The following is a 26,668-nucleotide window of genomic DNA, read 5'->3' as shown; positions in this document are numbered from 1 at the left end:
ACAGTCAGACCCCGGTCGACTTCTAGTTTCTGCTCCAGCTTTGACCACCTACAGAAGCCCATTTTGTTGATAAGAATAAATTCAAAACCTAGAAAATATTAGCAATGACAGTTCTCAGGAACTATTCTAAGTCTACTCTTATATTTTTAAAGAAGAAAAAAAACTATTTTGTTAATAATATATTTACTTTGCCTGAAGATTGATCTCTCTCATTTTGTTCCCATATTACCTCTCACCCTATCCTGTTAATTGAGAGTAATAAACCTTATATAATAATATAAATATTAGGCAAGCATTTCTTTCCTATTGGAAAAGAGGAAATTTTACCTTTTATAAAATTACAAACAAGAAGGCTAAGCAAACCATTTTGTAGTTTTGCTGGAAAACATATTGCTGTTGAAAATATTAGACCACCATTGCTTTTTTTACTTTTATTGTCAGTGAGGTGATACTTACAAAGTAATTTTTGGCTTTGGTAATGTACTCGGCATTTTGAAGCCCAGTTTGGGTATGTGTAATGTTGTATCGAATTGTCTCTATATATGAAATAGCAGTTTTAAGTTATTGAGGCTTTAGAAATAAAGTCATTTGGGGTCCATATTGTCTAATCACTTTTCACCTTTTTATGATCACTCTTATCTAGCTAGAATCCTCACTAGATATCAATGACTTAGCATTAAATTAAGCACGAAGTACATTTACCATATGTTTACCTTTTGAGAAGGCTTAATGGTAAAAATATCAAATTTCTTAAAGCAGAAATCATAAGGTCACAATATAGGAATTTTACTTACTGACATCAAAAGGGCCATATAAACACACTTATGTTGAAATGTTTTCCAGAATAAAATTTCAGAGTATTTAGAAATAAATGAACAAAAATAGAGCTCAGTGTAGCAGTGCTGGGATTTGGCCAAAGCCATATGCTGAGGAAAATGTATTACCTTTAATGGATGAGTTGGGGCACCTGGATGGCTCAGTCAGTTGAGCAGCTGACTTCGGCTCAGGTCATGATCTCATGGTTGGTGGTTTTGAGCCCCGTGTCGGGCTCTGTGCTGACAGCTCAGAGCCTGGTGCCTGCTTTGGATTCTGTGTCTCCCTCTCTCTGTTCCTCCCCTGCTTGCACTCTCTCTCTCTCTAAAATAAATATTAAAAATAGAAGAGTAATCAGCATAAATGAAATAGGCGTTCAGCTCAAGAAGCTTTAAAGAAAGAATAAAGAATTGATAAAAAAAAAAAAGTAATAGCATAGAATGTGATAGATTAATCAGTAATATTAAAGCCTCTTTGATAAAGACTGAGACTTTTAGCAAGAAAATAAAGACTATACAGATAACCTTTAGAGTAAGAAAAATGGTGTAGCTGCAAATACGAGTTTTGTTTGTTTGTTTGTTTTTTACTCATAAAAAAGGACTTCCGGAGCACCTGGGTGGCTCTGTTGGTTGAGCGTTAGGCTGCACACTGAGCATGGTGCCTGCTTAAGATTTTCTGTCTCCCTCTCTCTCTGCCCCCTCCCTCATGCTTTCTCTCTCTCTAAGATAGATAGATAGAATGAACTTCTAGTCAAGTTGGTAGGATATGTATATGTATATGTATATGTATATGTATATGTATATGTATATGTATATGTATATGTATAAACCTCTTGCATTCTAGATGCCTAGAAATCTGTTAGGAGGTGGGGGTGGGAGGCCAGTAAACTATCCCCTAAACTGAAAAGGCACCTTGAGACCAAAAAATGAAGCAGACCACTCCTTAGACTTGACACAGTTTTTTATTTGCATGGCTGTCGGGTGGTCAACAGTCTATGGCAGCTGCATGGCTATTCTCTGCAACGTCTGGACCTTAGTTCACAGATTTTATAGAGCAATGGGACTTGCAGAAGGGCATTGTAGTGGGGCACCTGGCTGGCTCAGTTGGAAGAGGATACAACTCTTGATCTCGAGGTTGTGAGTTCAAGCCTCACATTGGGTGTAGAGATTATTTAAATCAATAAACTTTTCAAAAAATGGCTTAAAGAAAGAAGGGCATTGTAATGAGATCAGAGGAGGGTTCACATGCACTTAATTGACTACGAACTTTAATTAGATTTTGTGGTGCCACCTGTGCATCAGGGAGGGGAAAGACTATATTATCTCAATAGATTTGTGGGAGGCCAAAGCAAGCCTCATCCTGGCCTTGGCAGGCATTCCTGAGGTATGTATCTTAATTTCCAAAGGGTCCAGAACTCATGACACTGAGAGGTCATCAAGTGAACATGAACAAGATGGTGGGCCAAAGGTGGAGGCAGTATTGTCAGCACTCCGACAAAATCTGAGATTAAAAAAAAAATTATATGTGTAACATATAACATAATCTCATAAACATAATCTCAAAAACAAGAAGAAAAACTCTTTAGGTGAGAAAAAGAGGAAACAGTAGCAATTGGGCTTGAATCCATTATAGCCATGAGAACCCAAAAATGTAGAAGAGATGAGTTTTTGTTTTTTTTTTTCTTTTTTTTTTGTTTTTTTTTTTTTTTAATTTTTTTTCAACGTTTTTTATTTATTTTTGGGACAGAGAGAGACAGAGCATGAACGGGGGAGGGGCAGAGAGAGAGGGAGACACAGAATCGGAAACAGGCTCCAGGCTCCGAGCCATCAGCCCAGAGCCTGACGCGGGGCTCGAACTCATGGACCGCGAGATCGTGACCTGGCTGAAGTCGGACGCTTAACCGACTGCGCCACCCAGGCGCCCCGAAGAGATGAGTTTTAAAAGCCCTCAAGAAAAAAACTCCTAGGACCTAAACTGGACCTGAATTAAGTGTTACTTTCTTACAGTATGGTGAAGAAAACAAAGTAGTTTACAAAAGACTTCATTATTCTGTTGTTTCATTATTCTATTGCTGTTTAACAAACCACCCTGAAACTTAGTGGCTAAAAAATAATTCATTATTTCTTATGAATTTCTGGGTTAACTGGAAGGTTCTTCCACTTTATATTCGTTGGGGTACTGGAAAAGGCTGGAAGATCCAAAATAGTCTCATTCACATGACTGGCAGTTGATGCTTGTTACTAGTTAGGAGTGCAGCTGGGGCTTTTGGCCAAGGGCCTCAATTCTCCTTCATTTGAATCTTTTCATATGCTATTTGAGCTTCCTCACATAATAGCTCCTGAGTTCTAAGCAAGTGCATTCTAAGACAAAGGTAAATATTACACAGCATCATTTGTGCCATAGTCTTTATAACAAAGCTCATCTAGGAACTGCCTAGGTTGAATGGAAGGAGAACTAGATGACATCTCTTGATGGTAGGATGGTTTAGTCATGTTGCAAAAGAGCATGGAGGATGGAGGATGGGAGGCATCTAGAGAAATGCAGTTTATCACAATCCCTATTTGACTCGCTCGGGTATTTTGCGCAGCCTCATCCCATCAGAAATGTTAGAGCAAGACTTGAACCAAAATTAATCTGATTATAAGGACCATTCACCCTTCACCAGTGACCCTCTCTCTGTGGAAATTCTTCCTGGAGGGAGTAGGGAATAAATTGGAAGGAATAAGATAGTGCTTGGTCTATAAGATGTAAACAAGAATGCTTGGGTGGCTCAGTCAGTTGAGCATCCAACTTCGGCTCAGGTCATGATCTCACATTTCATGGGTTCGAGCCCTGTGTCAGGCTCTGTGCTGACGGCTCAGAGCCTGGAGCGTGCTTCAGATTCTGTGTCTACCTCTGTCTCTCTCTGCCCCTCCCATGCTTGTTTGTTCTTTCTTCTCCTTCTCCTCCTCCTCCTCCTCCTCCTCCTCCTCCTTCTCCTTCTCCTTCTCCTTCTCCTCTCTCCCCCTCTCTCTCTCTCTCAAAAATAATAATAATAATAATATTTAAAAAAGATATAAACAAGGACTTGAATGGGACATCAAATTTAGACATGAAATACATAAGTGAAATTTGTGACAACACTAAAGTAACAGATGCAGAGGTGGGAACTTGCAAGATATATAAAGGAAAGAGTAATAAGTTTTTCAAATTTGATGGTATGTAATGCTCATGAAGAGGTGAGTTATGTATATTAGGAATGAAGTTAAATGATAGATTGGGGTCACTTCATACAGAGCCTTATATTTGAGTTTCTGAAAGTTTTAGAGGGAGTATGTTAGTAGACGTGGGCTCCGAAAAGATCCATCTGTGTAAAACACATTAGAATGATTTGGGGAGTGGAGAATACTAATCCAAGAGATTGGGTAGATTACACTGGCAGTAATCCAGAAGAAATTAACAAAGGCTTGTACCAAGGTAGTAGAGATGACAATGAAGAGGTGATAGTTTTCAGAAAAATTAAAGTGAATGAGTAAGAATTAGTAGCTGATTAGATGTGTGGATCAAGGCAGTGAAAAGAGTTGGAGTTCCATAATACTAAAAGCTGTATATACCCTTTCAGTATTTGAAGTTATAATATCATAAATGTCAACTCATTAATCACATTTGTACTCTTCCAGTCTTTGAAATTTTTACCTAAAATCATTACAGTAAAGCCAAATTATTTGATTACTATCATACTTAACAGGTTTGCATTAATAAATCATGCAAAAATTATGTCTCGACATTTCCAATTTTATACTCTAAATTTCTATGCTACTTCTTTTTTCCTCATTAGGTTAATGGCACTGATGCAGATTATGAATATGAAGAAATCACACTTGAAAGGGTAAAAACTTAATTATCTTAAGTTTCTTATGCATAAATCTGTTGCTTTAAGGAATTCTTTAAATATACTGCTCTTTCATATAGAATTAAAAGGAAAAGATCTTTTAAAAACAGAACTGTGTAATATTAGTTTCTTTTATAAATTCACATATTATTAAATTAGCCATGGTGTTTTTAGAACATGTTGCCTTTTTTTAATAACCTTTTTTTAAAAAAATAAGCTTTTTATTTAAAATAGTTTTAGATTTACAGAAAAGTTATACCAAGAGTTTCCATTTATCCAGGCCTCAGTTTTGCCTATTGTTAATGTCTTACATTACTAAAATACATTTGCTTCAAGTAATGAGTCATATTGATACATTATTATTAACTAAAGTCTATATTTGGATTTCCTTAGTTTTTATGTTTTTCTCATTCAGCATCCCTTCCAGAATACCACATTACATTTAGTTATCATGTCTCCTTTAGGCTCGTCTAGTCTAACAGTTTCTCAGATGTTTCTGTTTCTAAATTTTACATTTATTTATTTTTCATATAAAACATTGTTGATTCTAAGTATTTAGCATCCTAGTAATGTGGTTATTGTTATCAGTTTTCTTTTTTAGCAAAAAGAAAAAATAGCCATAGTTCTAATGGACAAGATCCTATCGAAAGTTTATGAACTGTCCCAGTCATATAACTTAAGGTTATGAGTTAGATGTGTAAATTTTCTTGAAACATTTACTCCTTAACAGTATCTGCAGTCAAGGGGTGCCTGGGTGGCTCAGTCGGTTAAGCGTCCAACTTAGTGGATGCGAGGTGATCTTGCAGTTTGTAAGTTTGAGCCTTGCATCGGGTTCTGTGCTGACAGCTCAGATCCTGGAACCTGCTTCGGATTCTGTGTCTCTCTCTCTCTCTCTCTCTCTCTCTCTCTCTCTCTCTCTCTCTCTCTCACACAAAGATAAACATTAAAAAAAAGAAGATCTTCAGTCAGTTGATGGCTATATTTTAGTAATACCACCTTGTCTGACCAGCATTTTGGGGAAATTGTTTTACAAAAGTAAATTTCCTAAGTAGCTGAGTGTCTGTATATTTCAAACTAAAATCCTAGATAATTAGATTTGCTTATTTCAAGCCAGAGTGAAAACACTCTAAGTGCAAATAGACCTAAAAGGGTCTTTTTACATGTGTACTAGATTACAGGTACCACTACCTGAATTTGGATTACCTGTTCAAGTAAGATGGATGAGTAACTCTCAAGTAAGCATAGTATTAATGTATTATACATATTTTAATATGGTATTTATTTGGTGTTTTTCCACCTTACTTGAGATATAATTGACATATAATTCTAACTTTTTTATCTCACTCATTTTCCATCCTTTCCTGTGCCTTTTAAATTTAGTTAGGACTGTACTTTGTTTTTTCACTCACTAAAACACTTGAGTACCAGGAATTGGAGAGGTGTTATTAAAAGATACAAACTTGCAACTAGAAGATGAATTAAGTTCTGGAGATCTCATGCACAGCATAGTGATTATAGTCAATAAGACTGTATTGCATACTTAAAAATTGCTAAGAGACTAGACCGTAAATGTTCTTATTACAGAAAGAAATGACCGTTAAGTGGCATGACAGAGATGTTAGTTAAAGCAATGGTTATAATCATATTGCGGTATATAAATATGTCAGATCAACACATTTTACACCTTAAATTTACACAATGTTATGTGTAAATTATACCTGTTTTTGAAAAAGCAAATTAAAAAAAAGAACTTGATTACCTTGGTGACTTGGTAACCTCATACAACCTATTGATACTATTATTGATATTCTAGCAACTCTTAAAGAGTTTACACTGAAAAAAATATTAAAACAGAATTGTAGGGCACATAATAGAAGGTATGTTTAAGCTGTTCAATATTAACGGTTAAGTAATCAGTTCAGATATATCTGCGTGTTTGAGTTGCCTGAAAGCCAGAGTTAGAACATTAAAAAGCAAAAACAAAAAAACATTTTTTAAATACCACTGCTTAGAACAATTGTCCTTTAAGACTTTTTGGTAGCAGTAGAAACTTTTCTTCAAAGAAATTATTCAGAAATATAGTATGTAAAACAAGTAAAAAGCCCTGCTTTGGCAAAATTGACTTTGTTGTCAGGAAAGCTCACCATTTGATTTCTCATGTTGGGCTTTCAGTATTAAAAAATATCTTTTGCTATTTGTGTGTCTTGGCTAAACATGTCAGGGATGGGGGAGTGGGACATGTCAAGGATGATGACTTAGCAGATGCAGTTTGGTCATTTTAAAATAAGCTGATGACAAGGTTAGCAGAAGAAAAACACCATTCCCTGCCCCATTTTTTTAAAGCTGAAATAATGTTAGTTTTACCTATCCAGAAATAATTGCAGCAGCAAGATCACATCAGTTTTTTACTCTTAGAGAAATTTGCCTTACCAAGCATGAGTGGATACATTCTAAAAGAAAGAGGCCTAATAGCAATACCTCTGCAGAAGGGTGACTTGTCCTAGTACAAATTGCCTGCACTTTTAAAGAAAGAACCATACACTAGACTCCAAAAGTACTCAGTACCTACTTAGAAGTAATACCTTTGAATTCTTTTTTTTTTTTTAATGTTTATTTTTTGAGAGACAGAAACAGAGCATGAGCAGGGGAGGGGCAGAGAGAGGGAGAGACAGAATCCAAAGCAGGCTCCAGGCTCTGAGCTGTCAGCACAGAGCCCGACACGGGGCTCAAACCCACGAACCGTGAGATCATGACCTGAGCTGAAGTTGGATGTTTAACCGACTGAGCCACGTAGGTGCCCCTACCTTTGAATTCTTCGTAGAGACAAAGGAGTTTTACTTATATTTCTTAATTTAGAATCTTCATATTCCCTGCCTATATACTTTTATGTGTGTTCCTTGTGTCGGTACAGTTTCTAGGTCCTATAATGACAGGAACCTACCAATAAAGGTAATTCTTATTCAGGCTCAAATTTTTTTTTTCCTTTATCCCCAGGGAAATTCAGGGCTTGGTTTCAGCATTGCAGGAGGTACAGACAACCCACACATTGGAGATGACTCAAGTATTTTCATTACCAAAATTATTGCAGGGGGAGCAGCTGCCCAAGATGGAAGATTACGGTATGTTTTGCATTTTATGTTGTGATGCTGAACATACTTTGTATATTTTTCTTAAGGCAAATTGAACAAGGCATCAATACAAATAAACACTATCATAATAACCAATATAAGGTAGATGCTCAAATTACAAATGAATGAGATAATTGTGCTCTAACCATTGTTTCCCTCTTTTCATTCAGGAATTTAGTTTCTCTGATATTATAACACTTTGAATAATAAATTTGATGGTTTTAAATGTGAACAAATTCATAGAAATCGTATTTTTATTTTTTATTACTTTTTTAATGTTTGTTTATTTTTGAGAGGGAGGGAGACAGAGTGTAAGTGGGGGAGGGCAGAGAAAGAGGGAGACAGAATCTGAAGCAGGCTCCAGCCTCCGAGCTGTCAGCACATTGCCCAACGCAGGGCTCGAACCCACACACTGTGAGATCATGACCTCAGCTGAAGTTAGACACTTAACCAACTGAGCCATCGAGGCACCCCATTCCCTTCGTATTTTTAAATACATTCACAAACTGTTTTCCATTATTTTCTGGTGGGAAATATGTATATAAACTTAGTTAGGATACAAGTGATGATATATACCTGAGTTTGTATCCCATACCACAAAAAGTAAAAATTATGCAAGTTTTAAGTATCTTAATATGTTTTCTTAATTGAATGAATGAAAGTAATATTGGGTAATATAGGGTGCTTGTTTGAATTTGTTTAAATTTAGTGTTCCATTGTAGAAGATATCTTTAGCATATTTTGTTATTTCCTTAGGCCATAGATTATGGCACTTTTCGTATTCCCTTGTTTGTTGGTTTTTATTTATATGGTGACAGTCTGAAGTTTTAGGACTAAGGATTTTATATGATCTGTTAAAAACATCTGTTTTTGGGGGTGCTTTGGTGACTCAGTTGAGTGTGTGACTTTTGATTTAGGCTCAAGTCATAATCCCAGGGTTGTGAGATGGAGCCCCAGGCTCGATACATGGAGCTTGCTTAAAATTCGTTCCTGTGTGTGTATGTGCACATACGCACTCTCTTTCTGTCTCTTTCTTTCTCTCAAGAAAAAAAACAAAAAACAAACAAAAAAATTCATTTAAGGCTGTTGGCACCTTATGCACCTCTTGTTTCTTAACTTCTCACTGGATACAACAGGTGATGTATTAATGAAATTAGTTAGATATAAAATTAATAATTTGACCATTCATGTAAACATAAACATTTATTTCCCAATTCTGTTATTGGCCTTTTGTTTGTGTTTTTATGAAAGTTACTATGTCCCATTTGTTTCACTAAAGAACATCCCTTTAATACTAACTCTAACCTGTCGCTGTCTTTGCATACAAAATTTCTTTACTCTGAAGAAAGCTAATTACATAGAAGATTATCAGGATCAATTTTAGTATTTCAGTTGTATTTTGTTCTCCTTCTCTGCCCAATTTCAGATGGTTCTTTTCCCCTAATGGAATGCTATACAATTTAAACTGAGACCAGAGCTGGGGGGAAAAGTTAGAATTAGGAACAAATCAAACTTTAAAGAAATATATTACTGTGTCAAATTAAAATAAATTATTTATATGAGAAGCCTTTTAATTAAATGGTATAGTCTTTAGCTTCACAATAAATTTCAAGAAATAACTTTTTTTTAAATGCAGTGTCTAGGTTGACAAAGCAATCAAAAATTATTTTTTGATAAATCAGTGAATAGGTCTCAGTTTTGCCACCACTGTCTTTTTGATCTTAAAGTATTCAGTCTGAACCTCAGTTTTCTTTTGAGTCACAGCTGTCTCAGTCATTTTCTAGGTGACCTTGGAAAAATTATTTAAACTCTTTGTGCCTCAGTTTCTCCGTCTGTGAAGTGGAGATACAAATATGTATCTACCTTACAGGTTGTAGTAAGGGTTAAAACACTACAAGTACCTGGCACCGGCTTAGTTCTAAATAAATATTTGCTGTTTTTCTAAAGTATCTTAATTTTTACACTTAATAAGCATACAAGAACCACACAGATTGCAGCTGTCATTATAATATTTTTGTGTGATAATCTCTTATTTGCACTGTTTCTTTTGTTGGCCCTTGGAAAGTATTTATGTGAGTGTTTGATACAGTGGAATCTAACATGCAGTTTATTCGTATATTTTTTTCTCTAGTAAATAATTCTCTTTACCTTAAAAATTAAAATAACAAAAATTATTGAAGTTAAAATTTGATATTTTAATATTATTTATCTTTAATATTTTGGGTTTCTTCTCAGGGTCAATGACTGTATATTGCGAGTGAATGAAGTAGATGTTCGTGACGTGACACATAGCAAAGCAGTTGAAGCATTGAAAGAAGCAGGGTCTATTGTACGCTTGTACGTGAAACGACGGAAACCAGTATCAGAAAAAATAATGGAAATAAAGCTCATTAAAGGTCCTAAAGGTATGAAATAACCAAACGTAGATTATTAAGAAATCTCTGAGATAAATGTAACTAAGAAGTTATTTGTGACACCCATTCTAAGATTAACAGAACTGGCAATCTACAGAATGTGTGTGAATTTGTAGAATTTCTGTATTATTTCTGCTGATTTTTGTCTTAAGTAGAATTCTACTTAAACACTTGGAAGTCCTGTATAGTGTTGGTATTAACTTGTAATCTTCAATCTACAAAGTATATTAAATGCAGATACACAGGCTAAATTAAAAGAAGAAACTATATATCATTAGCAGTTTTATCTGCAATGAGGACGGTTATATGTGATTTCTGAGTTTTGAAAACATTGATGGGATTGAGGAAAAATGAAATAGATTCTAATTTGTAGCTTTGTGGGAGAAGTGGTATTCCAAAAAATGAAAAAAGGAATAGAAAGCTACAAATTTGTCTGGTATTAAAGCTATGGATGGGATTTATGAATTACAGAAATCCTTTATCTAAAATTAATTCATAGAATATTGGAAAAAGAACAAAATTATCCACATTTCTGAAGCTTATTCGTTCTGCCCACCACAATTTTATTATTTTTCTCAATTGTTTTAATCTCGTGAAGGTATTAAAAATGTTAGAAGCACAATCATCATGGGAACAAAAGGAAATAATTTTGTAGTGCCTTTTTGAACTAACAAACAAATGCATTTACAAAAAGATTTTAAGAAGTAACAGGAGTGGGTGGACTAAAAAACTTATTTATAACTATAGGAACACCTATATATATAATTGTCCCCTGACTACAAAGCAAATACGTAGGATTTTAAAAGTACACAAATAGATTCTTTTGTGTTTAAAAAAAAAAAAAGAAAAATTAGTGTGATGAGATTATCCTCATCTAGTTTTCAGCCATTTCTTTCTGGACTTAAATTCACATTAAATGATGAAATTTCAAAACTAGTATTTTTTTCAAACAGGTCTTGGGTTCAGCATTGCTGGAGGTGTCGGAAATCAACATATTCCTGGGGATAATAGCATCTATGTAACCAAAATCATTGAAGGAGGTGCAGCACATAAAGATGGTAAACTTCAGATTGGAGATAAACTTTTAGCAGTGAGTATAAGAAATCTGTTATTTTAAAAATAATTTTGATGTCAATAAGATAAAAACAGAGGGAGATGCCCCATAAGAGACTCTTAAATACAGAGAACAAACTGAGGGTTGCTTGTGGGGTATTGGGTGGGAGGGATGGGCTAAATGTGTGATGGGCATTAATTAAGGAGGACACTTGCTGGGATGAGCACTGGGTATCATATGTTAAGTGATGAATCACTAAACTCTGTGTCTGAAATCATTATTACATTATATGTTAACTAGCTTGGATTTAAATTTTTAAAAATAATAATCATTTTGATGTCTTTTTTTGGGAGGGGGTGGGGGAAGATCAGAATTTCTACTTGCCAAAATGTTTAAACAAATTTTTGCTCTCATTTTTTCACTCATATTTAAATGAGTGAATACTGATCTTGCTTTAATCAAAACCTGAAAAATGATTCTTGGTATTATCCTTATTTACCATTTCATTTTTCTCTACCAGCTTCCTTCTCTTTTTCTTTTATTATTTTTTTTTCTCATTTCCTTCTCTTTTTTTTTGTTAAAGGGTTAGGGACTTGAATGCACAGAATTTCTTAAACACAGTGTCATCCCTCATGTGTGACTTTCCTTTTTCCCTTTTATTTTAACTTATTTTATTTATAGTATAATGAGAACTGCTAAAGTCATTACCCAGCCCAAAACTATAATACCAACAATTTGTGTGTCTCATTCCTTTGCTTTTTAAAAATTGTTTAATCATATACATATGCCTAAATATTTTAATACTAATTTGTTCTGAAAAAAAATTTTAAGGCTATTGTGCTGTATGTAGTCTTTTAATACTTTTTTTACTCACTATTGGTTTACTGAGACTTATCCATATTATTGCCTGGAGATAAAATTTGTTAATTTCACCTCTATATAATACTCTTTTCTGGGACTATGCTACAGTTTATTTCTCTGATCTTCTTCAATAAATGTCCCATGTTCCCTAGAAAAACAAAACCTGAAGAAAAGCTGCGTGCTTAGGTTTTTGGGAGAGGCGTAATCAAAGCTAGAGTGAATCAAAATGAAAGGTGAGGCAGGGAATGAGGGAAAGTCAATACAAGACACTATGTTTCTGAGCTGTCCATAAATTCATAAGAAAATGTAGCTAATTGCTTATCATGCAGGACAGTCTTTCAGGCAGGTGTTGTGGGACTATTAAACCTTAGATCCAGCCATCCAGGGAAAAGAAAGGATTTATCTCCTGTCTCTTGTTAGGTACAGTCTACCCCATGGGTGGTAACTATCCCAAATTTCTGGACTGTTACTCACCTCCTGTGGGCAAGTGCTTGGGAAGCCAGCTCCCATACTCTCCATAGCGTAGTACTTCCTCGGAACCCAGAAGGGGTGGAAAAAACCAGAGCCTCAGTGATCTAGACAGATCACACACAGGCTTTTGACATGTTACAGCTCTCTATGAACACATCAGCCATGCCCATACCCAAGTCCAAGTGCAGCCCTTACTCTAAAAGAGATTGAAAGAGCTGGTAATGGCAGGAGATGAGGTGAGAATAGCAGTAACCAAGACTCTCCAGTAAGCACATGGCCAAGGCCTAGTGGGCAGGTAGGCTCAGGCGAATCTGAAAAAGACACATAAACTAGGTCGGGTATAGTGGTGAGTTAGGTTATTTCCTTTTTTTTTTTTTTTTTTTTTTTTTTTTTTGTATTATGGATAATTCTCCTAGGGAAAGCTGCTGTGTGTTCTGGTGAACATGTACATATAAGAGTTTTCACTTAACTGTTTACCTAAGCATGGAATTTAATGGTCATGGGATATCATCTTAGTAACACTATAGCAAAAACATATTGTCTTCCAAAGTGGGTATACACTTCTGGGACACCTAGCTGGCTCAGTTGGTAGAGTATGCACCTCTTGATCGTGGGGTTGTGAGTTCAAGCCCCATGTTGGGTATAGAGATTACTTAAATAAATGAATCTTTTTGAAAAAATTTAACATTCCTAAGCAATATATAAATGATTCTTTTGCTGTATATGCTGTTCTGTACTGCTTATTGCTGCAGCAAAGAGATAGACTGATTGTTTTCAAGTTTATTTTTTGTTGTTTTTTTTTGTTGTTGTTTTTTTTGTTGTTGTTTTTGAAGTTTATAATGGGGAAGAGGAAAGAGCTCACTTTGAACTACTCTTCTGCACACACACACACCAGTTCAAAACAGCCTGCTTTCTCCACTGAGTTTCTCATTTATGCTTTTTAATTTCTTAAGTATTGTGTTTTTCCTTTATGGTTTTTCCAGAATCAGTTTTGGTGATTGAGAAGGCAGCAATTTATGTGGACTTAGCATTTAGTCAGGTTTTGGTTGTCATAATTCCACTAAATTATCAAATTCTTAGTTCTCATTTTAATTGACATTAGACACACCTTCCTCCTTCTTCAGACACTTTTTCCATTGTGCTTAACAGTTACCCTCTTTCATAGTATTCCTCTTATCTCACTGGTCACTCCTTCTCATTCTCCCTTTTGGTGCATCTTCTCCCTAAACATCGAAGTGTCCTTGTACATTTTTTCTTCCTATTGATAGGTGGTCAAATAACTTACTGAGTCTCATTGCACATGGTAGGGATAAGTATTGTTTTCTGAGCTTCAGTTTTCTTTTTACACACATGCACTTAAATTTTGTGCTTGGCTGAAATAAAAAAAATTTTTTTAACAGTGGTTCTTGGCTAAACAGTTCAAAAGCTCTAAGAGATGTCATCTAGTCTCTTTGTATGTCTCAAGAGTCATCTCAAATTTAATGTATCTAAGAATGAACTTCTGAGTTTCATCCTATACACCACCCTCCACCCCTAAATCCTGTTCTTGCACATTCTTCACATCTCTTGAAATAGGAACTTTATCCTTCTATTTGCCCAGGTCTAAAACTTCAGGATCATTCTCCTTTCATACTCCATCTTGAATCCCTTAGCAAATCTTGTCAGCTCTTTTATCAGTTATCTAATGTTGCTTAGGAAACACAAAAATTAGTGGTTAAAATAACAACAATAATTATTTATTTGCCTACACTTCTATAATTTGAGAAGGGTTTAGCCAGGACAGTCTGTCTCTGTTCCACATAATGTCTCCTGTCAACTAGGGCCAGGAATGCACTTCCAAGTTCACTCACATATGGCAGACAAGTTGGTGTTGGCTGTCATCTGGGAGCTCATCTGGGACTATTAGCCAGTGGCCTCTCCACATGGCTAAATTGGGCTTCTCACAGGATAGGGATCAGGTTCCAAGACGGATGTACCAAAAAGACAAACTCCGTTCTATGGCATTCATCAATCCTCTCTTGGCATCTCAACTATTAATGTCTCATTGACTAAAGCTAGTTACATGGCCAAGCAAGGTTCACTGTAGGAAGGGATTTTACAAGGCTGTGAATACCAAGATATGTGGCTCATTGCAGGCCACCAAAAGAACAGTATACCATAGCTGTATATTTCAAAATGCAGGCAATCTTTCTTCACTGTATGTGGTAGTGTGGGACTATAAAAATGACCATGTGGCTGAAACCCTGCAAAGCCATATTAATAACCTGTGGCAAAAGTTAATGATATGTGATCTTTAAAAATTTTTCTTAAAACATTAAGAACTGTCCTATCAATTATATAGGTACAAATTAGGGAAATGAAAAATATATGAAAATGAGTGTTTAGTACATTATAATTTTAAAACATTGGAAACAGTGTTTTTCTTTGCAAAAAAACAAAAACAAAAACAAAAAAAACACAAAATTACCAAAAAGAAGAGCAGTCTAAACCTAAAGCTAGCAGAAGGAAGGAAAAAACAAAGATCAGAGCCGGAGTTAATGAAATAGGGAATAGGAAAACCAGAGAGAAGATAAACAAAACCAAAACTCAGTTGTTTGGAAAGGTGAACAAAATTGACAAACCTTAGACTGATCAAGAAAAAAAAGAAGACTCAAATTTCCAAGAGTAGGAATAAAAGAGGGACTTGAGGAAATACTTTTATTTATAAACATTTGTATGCCAACATATTAAATACCTTAGATGAAATGGACAAATGTATAGAAAGACACAATTACCACTTTTAGTCAGACTGTACTGAAGAGTCTAACTAGGGAAATAAAAAGACATTCATATTGGGAAGGAGAAAGTAAAACTATATTTGTAGATTACCTATGTAGAAAATCCTGGGGCACCTGCATGGCTCAGTTGGTTAAGGGTCCAACTTAGGCTCGGGTCATGATCTCACGATTTGTGAGTTTGAGCGCCACATGGGCTCTCTGCCCCTCCACCACTCATGCGTACTCTGTGTCTCTCAAAAATAAATAAACATTAAAAAAAATTGTAAGGAACCTACTGATAGAACTAATAAGTTTAGCAAGGTTGCAGGATATACCTCACTACTTAAAAATCAATTCTGTTTCCTAAAAATCAGTTGTTTTGGAATGCCTGGGTGGCTCAGTTCGTTAAGCGTCTGACTTTGGCTCAAGTCATGATCTCTCAGTTTATGGGTTCAAGCCCCCTGTTGGGCTCTGTGCTGACAGCTCAGAGCCTGGACCCAGCTTCAGATTCTGTCTGTCTGTCTGTCTGTCTCTGCCCTTCCTCCAGTTGCACGCTGTCTCTCTCTCAAAAGTAAACAAACATTAAAAAAAATTAAATCAGTTCTGTTTCTATAACAGAAGATAGATGAATGCTTAATAAATAAAAAAATCAACTTGACTATTAAACAGTGGAAGTGAAAATTTAAATAATGATGTAAAAATTGATGTTTTTATTTAGTTTTGAGAGAGAGAGAGAGAGAGAGACAGAATCCAAAGCAGGCTCCAGGCTCCGAGCTGTCAGTACAGAGCCCGACATGGGACTCAAACGCACGAACCGTGAGATCATGACCCGGGCTGAAGTTGGACACTCAACCAGCTGAGCCACCCAGGCACGCCAAAACATGCTTTTTTATGAATTGATACTGTTTAATGTTGGCAAAGGCCTGAGTAGATGGGCATGACATTTTCATATTCTGTGGTAGTGGTATAAATTTACTAAATCCATTTATTTAGAACAGTTTAAAATATCTGTTAATACTGGGATGGCTTAATAAATTATGATACAACCAACCATGGTATAATGTGCAGCATTTTTTTTAAATGAGGCAATTCTGTGTGTCCTAACATGGAAAGATCTCTAAGATACCTTATATTAAAAATCCAGTTGCAGAATAAAAACTTTAATATAGTCTCATTTTCTTTAAAAAAAAAAAAAAATCTAAAATGTACCCCCATATGTTCACAAATACCTAACAGTAAAAAGTAGATTAGGTTCGGGGATTGGGAAGAATAGGGGCTGGAATTAAGATCGGCTATTCCATTAACATACATAAACAATTTCCTGATATGATAGACAAAAATATATAGGTTTTCTTTTCACAGACCTTTATGTTCCTTAAATCACTCTTGCTTTGTATTTTGGTATAATTGTTTATAACCAAAATGCAGAAAGCAAGTGAAAATGTCCTAAAACAAATATCTTTTGGGATTTTCTTTTAGGTGAATAGTGTGTGTTTAGAAGAAGTTACTCATGAAGAAGCAGTAACTGCCTTAAAGAACACATCTGATTTTGTCTATTTGAAAGTGGCAAAACCCACAAGTATGTATATGAATGATGGCTATGCACCACCTGATATCACCAACTGTAAGTCTGCTTAAATCTATCTTATTTCCCTATGTTTAAATATTTTAAAGGAACTATATTAAGCATTTAACCTAACAGTCTGTAAAAAATCAATTTTAGGGGTGCCTGGGTGGCTCAGTTGCTTAAGCATCTGACGCTTGATTTCCACTCAGGTCGTGATCTGACAGTTCATGAGATTAAGCCTAGTGTTGGGCTCTGCACTCTGAGCATAGAGCCCACTTGAGATTCTCTCTCTCCCTCCCTCTCTCTCTCTCTCTCTCTCTGCCCTTCCCTTGCTTATGGATGCATTCTCTCTCAAAATAAAAATAAACATTTTAAAAAATCATTTTTAAATCAGAATCTTGATAGTAAGAAGGGAGGCAGCCTTTTTCAAAGTTATATGTAAATAATAGTCAACAAAGGTATTGCACATTCTTTTTTTTTCTAATAGTTGTGGGATATAGCAGAGAAACATACTTTAACAAGCAGTTCTTTTAACAACCAGGGTAATTCTGATGCTTCTGGTGGACTAACTCATGGACTACACTTTGAGAAATACTAATTTTAAATATTTCTAAACTTGGGCTATTCAGGGCACCTGGGTCGCTCAGTCAGTTAAGTGTCTGACTCTTGATTTTGGCTCAGGTCGTGAGCTCATGGTTTATGAGATCAAGCCCTGTGACAGGCTGTGCATTGACATCGAGGAGATTGCTTAGGATTCTCTCTCTCCCTCTCTCTTTGCCCCTCCCTGCTTGTACTGTCTCTCTCTCTTTATCTCTCAAAATAAATAAATTTTAAAACTTGGGCTTTTCTATATTCTCAATTATATGAGCACAGATACTCTTTTTGTACAAGTTCCTCATATATTACCTAACTGTATTTGTATATAGTACAGTTATGTTGCCTAGAAATGAATTGTTATGATAGTACTAATAAAATTTTAAGTTTCCTGTTTGATTTTCAGTTTTTTTAATGTAAAAGCTAAGGTAAGACTTAAATAATGTGTTTGTGTTTCTTGAAAAATGACAGTTTTATTTCTTTGGTGCATTAGTTGATATCCAAAGCACTCATGTAGTAAAGATCTTAAATGTACTCTCTGCAGTCTGCTTTTCCAAATTTTCCTCATTTAAATTGTAGAATTTTAGAGATATTTGTGGTTTTATAAGTGGCAATGTCTTCAGTTTTAGAACTCTCAAAGGCCATTACTGTCACTAATCATTATAAATTTAATGTAAATTATACTTTGAAATGAATGTACTGTCTTCCAATGATACATCTTCATTATCTGCCCATTGATTTATTAATTACTCAGGTATAACTGAATTTCTTGAAAAAATTTTTTTCAATGTTTATTTTTGAGAGACAGAGGCAGAGGGCAAGTAGGGGAGGGGTAGAGAGAAAGGAAGACACAGAATCCGAAGCAGGCTCCAGGCTCTGAGCTGTCAGCACAGAGCCCAAAATGGGGCTAGAACTCACGAACCGTGAGATCATGACCTGAGCCAAAGTCAGACGCTTAACCAACTGAGCCATCCAGGATCCCCAAATATAACTGAACTTTTAAAAATAGTATTCAGTCTCTTTCATGGACAGGAATGATGTCTGTTGTTGTTGTTTTTTTCAATACTTCATTTGTGTCAGAACAGAACTTTGTTACTTATTAAAAATTCTTACAGTTCCTATCACACACAAACTTTATATAAAGGCTTTATGTATTTTTATTTGTAATTAGAGATGCAAATTCACTAATAAGGTATTTTATGCACCAATGTAAGTATCAGTCTTAATTTATTTATTATGCTGCCTTATCTGTTCAAGATAGCAATGCACATTTGTAACAGTTGCTCTACAAACTGAGAATTGGTGTTCTGATTACAGCCAAATATATGAATAGTCAGGCTGCTTCTTACAAATACATTACACGGGAAAAAAAAAATGTTACTTTAAACTGAATTATCCCTTTTTATGTATGCTAATGTGACCAAAAACTGGGAGACCTAGTCCTAAAGAGTAATAACTAAATAATGATTGCTTGATTTTCCTGTAGATAGAGGTAGAATCTATTTTTTACATCTATTGAACTAATAGAACATTGTGAAAAAGCTGAAGTTTGCTCTTGCTAGTTCAGCTCTTTGCTAAGACTCTATTTCCATTCCCCTCATTCAGTAGGTGATTGCAATTATGAATTTTATTATATACTTCCAGTCCATGTTCATACTATATATGCTGTTCATAAATGATAGTCTTTTGAATGACCTTTCCTGGATTTCACTGTGCAAATCCGTTAATGTAAAACTCCTTTTTAGTTCTATTTTCTCAAGAGAAAACCAGATGGAATAAGTTTGCTTACTGATCTGAATATCTAAACTAGTTTTTATCTGGAAACTTGAGCTTGTCTAATTTTTTTACCTGATAAATAAGTCTTTTCTACCAACTTACATAAATAAGTGGATATGAATTACATATTAACTAAGCTTGAAATTGGTAATTCACAAATAAGTGCTGAATGGTTTGTTTCACTTGAAGTGTTTTTTACTGTCTTCATTTTTAAGCTTCTTCTCAACCTGTTGATAACCATGTTAGCCCATCTTCCTACTTGGGCCACACACCAGCATCACCAGCCAGATACTCACCTGTTTCAAAAGCAGTGCTTGGAGATGATGAAATTACAAGGTAAGGAAGTGAACATTCATCTTTCTTAAATAAAGTTGACTGTTAGATGGAATTACAATCAACCAAATAAGACAGCCACAATTTTCAGGACTAAAAAATTTTGTCAATAGATAATGAACTTAAACCTTAATTTTTGTCATTGGAGGGCTCATGAAGAGGCTGAAATATAAAAATATTTTATATTCCAAATAAGTTACTGCCCTTTTAAAATAAATACTTTTTTTTAGGAATGGTAAGTTGTGCTTAGAAATTAGCATAGGTAAAACTAAGTTAGGAATATATTTATATTTAAAACTAACTTTTCACATATTCCTATCTAGTGTACATCATAAAATTTCATTATGGCAGTTATGTGAATCATGTTTAGAATTCAAGTGATATTTTCTTTGCTTGGTATATATCCTTGATATCCTTACTCTTAAAATTTACTTTGATCTAATTTTAACTGCTTTTTATTCCCAAAGAACTCTTAACTAGGTGAGAAATAATAAGCAAAAAGTATTTTAGATCTTTTTCATATTGTGCAATATAGTATTAAGACATCATGTCAGACATATTGCTTTATAATTTGCACAAGTATTTCACTTAAGATTAAATATCTGTAAATTAATGTCTTTTTATGTTTTTATTAATTGCATTGTTGTTGGCATTAGTATTTTTGAGCTTTCATACTTGTAATTATTCCTGTCAGACTCCTGGCTCTAGGCAATGATCTCTTTAGGGTCCCATAGGAAGGAATTTTCATCTGTGTCCTCTTTTTCAATAGTTAGCAGTACTGAAAAGTTAATTAATAATAAGTACACAGTAATTGTGTTTGGAGTGAAAATTAGCAAAAAGAACAGTGTTTGTGGTTATTTCTTTGTTTTTTGTTTTTTTAATTTTTTTTAAATTATTTTTTGAATGTTTATTTTTGAGAGAGAGAGCGTGAGATGGGAGGGGCAGAGAGAGAAGGAGACACAGAATACAAAGCAGGCTCCACGATGGGGCTTGAACTAAGAATCGCAAGACCATGACCTGAGTTGAAGTCCAAAGGTTAACTGACTGAGTCACCCAGGCACCCCTGTGGTTATTTCTTTGTGATAAGAATTTTCAAGGCTGTAAGTCTTTAGGCTGTGCTCCTATATTGATCTGTCGTGGCTTTGTAGTTGTTTTCTAATAGTGCCTTTTTATAGAAGTAAAGAGGAAAGGGTTAGTATCCAAAATCTATAAAGAACTTATCAAACACAACACCCAAAAAACAAATAATCCAGTGAAGAAATGGGCAAAAGACATGAATAGACACTTCTCCAAAGAAGACATCCAGATGGCCAACCGACACATGAAAAAATGCTCAGCATCACTCATCATCAGGGAAATACAAATCAAAACCACGATGAGATACCACCTTACACCTGTCAGAATGGCTAACATTAACAACTCAGGCAACAACAGATGTTGGTAAGGATGCAGAGAAAGAGGATCTCTTTTGCATTGTTGGAGGGAATGCAAGCTGGTGCAGCCATTCTGGAAAACAGTATGGAGGTTCCTCAAAAAACTAAAAATAGAACAACTCTATGAGCCAGCAATTGCACTACTAGGCATTTATCCACGGGATACAGGTGTGCTGTTTCGAAGGGACACATGCACCTCCATGTTTACAGCAGCACTATCAACGATAGCCAAAGTGTGGAAAGAGCCCAAATGTCCATTGATGGATGAATGGATAAAGAAGATGTGGTGTGTGTGTGTGTGTGTGTATATGTATATATACACACACACATACATACACATACATACATACAATGGAGTATTACTCAGCAATCAAAAAGAATGAAATCTGGCCATTTACAACCAATGTGGATGGAACTGGAGGGTATTATGCTAAGTGAAATTAGAGAAAGACAAAAATCATATGACTTCACTCATTTAAGGACCTTAAGAGACAAAACAGATGAACATAAGGGAAGGCAAACAAAATAATATAAACACAGGGAAGGGAACAAAACAGAAGAGACTCATAAATATGGAGAACAAACTGAGGGTTACTGGAGGGGTTGTGGGAGGGGTGATGGGCTAAATGGGCAAGGGGCACTAAGGAATCTACTCCTGAAATCATTGTGGCACTATATGCTAACTAATTTGGATGAAATTTAAAAAAAAAAAAAATTCCAAACCACAAAATCAGAACTGAATTCATGAGGGTTAGGTATGGAGGTTAAAAGACTCTTCCTATGCATACTTGCATTTACATTATCTATAACAAAGCAACAGACTCTCGAGAATCTTAATATTGAGGAGGATAAGTATCTTGAAAGATTATAAATGAAAATTAATTGGATTTGTTTTATTTTAATAAACAAAATATATAGGGTTTAATAAAAAGTAAAGAGGAAAATAGTTAATGGCTTGTCTAATCTTTAATCTCTGCATATTTGTCTTTTTTTCTGCATATTTTTCAAACTAAAAAATATATTAGCATCTTGATTGCTGTTCCCCATCGTTTTTCATTATATATCTTTTGTCTAGAATATTGTATTGGACTTTGTAGTATTACACAACAGGTCTACCTGTTTTCTTTACTTTTCTTTGAAAATCTGGTGGTTGATGACTTCAATAACTAAAATGTGTGTTTTATCACTCTTGATAATTACACTATTTTGTCCAGATAATGAGGTACAACAATCTTTGCACTCACATTAGAAGTTCTCCCCAGTTTGACCCTAAGTAATCTTTCAGAGGTTATCTCACATTACCAATTTAAAAAAGGAAAAGAAAAATCCCAACATACAGAAAATTGATGATTCTAAAGTTCCTTTTTTAACAGGTTCATTGAGATATGATCCACATATCATACATGTCACCCATTTAAAATGTACAACTCAGGGGCGCCTGGGTGGCGTAGTCGGTTAAGCGTCCGACTTCAGCCAGGTCACGATCTCGCGGTCAGTGAGTTCGAGCCCCGCGTCGGGCTCTGGGCTGATGGCTTGGAGCCTGGAGCCTGTTTCCGATTCTGTGTCTCCCTCTCTCTCTGCCCCTCCCCCGTTCATGCTCTGTCTCTCTCTGTCCCAAAAATAAATAAAAAACGTTGAAAAAAAAAATTTTTTTAAAAAAATGTACAACTCAGCAATGTTTAGTATATTACATTATTAATTTTTTTATGTGTGATTCAGTAGCATTAATTGCATTCACAGAGTTATGCAGTCATTGTCACTATTTCCAGAACCTTTTTATCACCTCAGATAAACTCTAACCATTAAGCAGTAATTCCATTTCCTTGTCCTCTCAGTCCATGGTAACCTATTGTCTAGTCTCCTTTCTGTGTGCCATGAAATTTGCTTATTCTAGATTGTTTGTATAAGTGTAATCTTACAATTCTTTTGTGTCTGACTTCTTTCATTTAGCTAATGTTTTTAAGATTCATCCATGTTGTAGCATATATCAGAACTTAATTCCTTATGGCCGAATAATATCCCATTATTTGTATATACCACATTTATTTATCCATTCATCTCTTGATGGACACTTGGGTGGTTCCCACCTTTTGGGTATTAAGAATAATGCTGTGACAAACATTGGCATGCAAGTATCTGCTCGCATCCTTACTTTCACTTCCTTTAGATATATACTGAGGAGTGGAATTGCTAAGTAATATGGTAAATGTATGTTTGTTTCTGTTTATGAGGAACCATTTGTTTTCTGTAGCAGCCACACCATTTTACATTCCCACCATCAATTTATGAGGGTTCCAGTTTCTCTACATCCTCACCAATACTTGTTTTTTCTGTTCTATTTCATAGCCATTGTAGTAAGTGGGACATATCTCGTGATTTTTATGCATTTCTCTAATAACTAATGATGCTGAACATCTTACAATATTTGAAAAATCTGAATTTATTTTCCTCAAATACTGTTGGATTTTAGCAGGGTATTTTTAATGTATTGTTTGCTAATGTAAAACTATAATTCATATATGGTTTGTTATTTTTTGCTTCATATATATATATATATATATATATATATATATATATATATATTCAAGTTTTAATTTAAATTCCAGTTAACACACAGTGTAATATTAGTTTCAGGTGTAGAATTTAGTGATTCATCACTTACATACAACACCCAGTGCTCATCACAAGTGCCCTCTTTAATACCCATCAGTCATTTAACCCATCCCTCCACCCCCCACCCCATATATATGATTTAAAGCATAGCAGAAACCTTAAACTATGAGTCTGTCACCTAACAACGAAATAAAACATCACCAATATAGTGAAACCTATTTTGTGCCCTAATTCTCCCTTGCTTCTCCTACACTGCCTTACCAACTTAAATTCTTTTCCTGGATTTGGTTTTATTATTCCATTTTTTCTTTCACATATGTATATATTTGTTTAATATTTCCTAAACAATATATTGTTTGGTTTTACAATAATAATTTTGTTAAGTGAACTGGCAGAGCTGATTAATGATGAAATGAATGACTAGAAAATGCCTGTTTCAAGTTTTTAATGAATACTTAAGATTAATTCCACATTATATGGAAGGATCCCTAAGATTCATTCTTAAAGAGTACTTACTTCTGTTAAGCCTTTTGTTACCAGTAGCTTTTTTGCAATGTTCTAGAAAAATCTGCTTACATTTTTAAAATACTTACCAAATGATACATTCTAATTCCAAATGATATTCTGCATTTCATCATGTCTAAAATAATCTCCTAGAATTTTCATGGTCTTACCAGAAGGTATAAATGGTATTCACACAACTATGTATATAACTGGCAGCAAATGTGAAACATTAGTAGTGGTAAGATGTATTCTGATTTCAAAGATTTTAAATGAAGGTGGAGGAAAAGGCTCATCTTAGAATGAATGAATAGCAGAGAAAGGTAGAGGGATATGACTTAAGAAGTAAAGGTATTTAATTATTTTATATAAAAAGTTTGGAGATGGACAGTTCTAGCATTTGTGTAGCAATCCTTAGGTGCATAGTATCTCTAGGGTTCTTCTGGTCTTACCTTCATGACTATAATATATCCAAACCAGTAATGTGATTTTATTGTTCATTTTTTGTATGGGTGTTATTTTGGTAGGGAAGGAAACAAATGTGCTTTCTAAGGGGACAAAATGTGCTTTGTTTTTGTTAGGGTCTGTCTTTCTTTGGGAAATGTCAATAAAATTTAGCTTTATTTATTTCTCAGAGGCCAGAATAGGGTCATAGCCTCAACTTAACAAAGAGGAATGGGATTGCTATGACTGGCTTAAGTTAGTCAGGATTCATTCTTTTAAGACTGTGAAAAGGGCCTGCCTTTTCTAAGACGAAGGCTTATCTGCCTTTTATAACATCTAGGAAGTAGGGGCAGTGACTGGTTCATAGGCAATAAAATGTGTGCAACGTCAACTTTTCTAAAGTGTATATTTCTTGAGTATATTTCTAAAGTGTTTATTTCTTGAGTAGGGCTCTTTAAGTCATTTATATTACCACATTGTTTTCTCTTTTTGTTTTAGTTTCATGTTTGTTTTTTAACAAAAATTATGGGTTTTTAACATGGGTTTTCAGCTTTTATATACAACTTGGATTTTTCCGGGGCACCTGGGTGGCTCAGTGGTTAAGCGTCTGACTTTGGCTCAGGTCATGATCTCGCAGCTTGTGGGTTTGAGCCCTATGTCGGGCTCTGTGCTGACAGCTCAGAGCCTGGAGCCTGCTTCAGATTCTGTGTCTCCCTCTCTCTCTGCCCCTCCCCTGTTCATACTCTGTCTCTGTCTCTCAAAAATAAATAAATGTAAAAAAAAAATTAAAAAAAAAAAACAATTTGGATTTTTCCTTTCACTTTCTAACCTTAATTTCTAGTCTTAGAATCTCTACCCCATTGTTTTGAAAACACTTTTAACTTTCATCTAGCTTTCTTTATAGTTTGATAATATAAGATTTATCAATAGGGAAATCTCACTGATAGAATGTCAAGTTCTATATAAAATTTCTAAGGTGTTCAATATTTTTCTAATTTTTAGGGAACCTAGAAAAGTTGTTCTTCATCGTGGCTCAACAGGCCTTGGTTTCAACATTGTAGGAGGTGAAGATGGAGAAGGCATATTTATTTCCTTTATCTTGGCTGGAGGACCTGCTGATCTTAGTGGAGAGCTCAGAAAAGGAGATCGTATTATATCGGTAGGAGATGTTAATCAAAATAATATTTTTATTATTTTAACTATGACCTATTAATTATTAAAAGTTTTGTTTTTCATATCCTAAAGTTGTGGGAGATATTTCAGTTATTTTCTTACATTTTACAACTTAATTGTAAGATTGCAGGGATGTCAGAGAACATGTTGTGTACAATAGATTTTCTTTCATTATTTGACTTACCTATAAGGGATCAGTCTGTATAAATATGCTTGAAGAAAGTATGTATTCTCTATTTATTGACTGCAATGTTATCTGTATGTTTATTAACTTTGTTGCTTATGTTGTGCAGATCTTTATACTTTAATCTGTTGTCTACTTGATCTATTATTAAAAGAAATGTTTTAAGCTGTCTGAATGCGATGGTGGGTTCAGCAATTAAGTTAGTTTGTCCTTGCAGTGATTTTTATTTTTATATCTCCGAAACCATGTTATTAGATGCATCTAAATTTAGAACCATTATTCCTTCCTGGTGGTTATTATTCAATTCATAATAATTTTTTTGTTATTATGTAATAATCCTCTTTATTTATAATAATAGTTTTTACCTGGGGTGCCTGGGTGGCTCAGTCAAACATTCATTCAACTTCGCTCAGGTCACGATCTCACAGTTCATGAGTTCAAGCCCCACATCAAGCTCTGTGCTGATAGCTCAGAGCCTGTAGCCTGCTTCAGATTCTGTGTCTCTCTCTGCCTCTCTGCAACTAGCGTGTGTGTGCATGCTCTCTCTCTCCAAAATAAACATTAAAAGATTTGGGACGCCTGGGTGGCTCAATCGATTAAGCCTCTGACTTCAGCTCAGGTCATGATCTCGCGGTTCGTGGGTTCAAGCCCTGTATTGGGCTCTGTGCTGACAGCTCAGAGC

General features: G+C 35.0%; 1 protein-coding gene across 29 annotated transcripts in view; it reads left to right on the top strand.

The window, feature by feature from the left end:
* Nucleotides 1–26,668, top strand: part of DLG1 (discs large MAGUK scaffold protein 1) — a 273,708-nt gene that overhangs the window by 165,987 nt on the left and 81,053 nt on the right. For all 29 annotated transcript variants that reach the window (XM_019448747.2, XM_019448748.2, XM_019448759.2 and 26 more), the window contains 7 exons: nucleotides 4,631–4,681; nucleotides 7,679–7,803; nucleotides 10,048–10,217; nucleotides 11,180–11,316; nucleotides 16,848–16,992; nucleotides 19,521–19,641; nucleotides 25,632–25,788. In XM_019448747.2, the coding sequence (XP_019304292.2) occupies nucleotides 4,631–4,681; nucleotides 7,679–7,803; nucleotides 10,048–10,217; nucleotides 11,180–11,316; nucleotides 16,848–16,992; nucleotides 19,521–19,641; nucleotides 25,632–25,788 (906 nt within the window). The remainder of the gene's footprint in view (nucleotides 1–4,630; nucleotides 4,682–7,678; nucleotides 7,804–10,047; nucleotides 10,218–11,179; nucleotides 11,317–16,847; nucleotides 16,993–19,520; nucleotides 19,642–25,631; nucleotides 25,789–26,668) is intronic.

Source organism: Panthera pardus, unplaced genomic scaffold, assembly GCF_024362965.1.
Source record: "Panthera pardus isolate Hobbes unplaced genomic scaffold, ASM2436296v1 HiC_scaffold_16, whole genome shotgun sequence".
NCBI lineage: Eukaryota > Metazoa > Chordata > Mammalia > Carnivora > Felidae > Panthera > Panthera pardus.
Note: the sequence above shows the minus strand (reverse complement) of the source record. Positions and strands in the feature narration are given on the sequence as shown.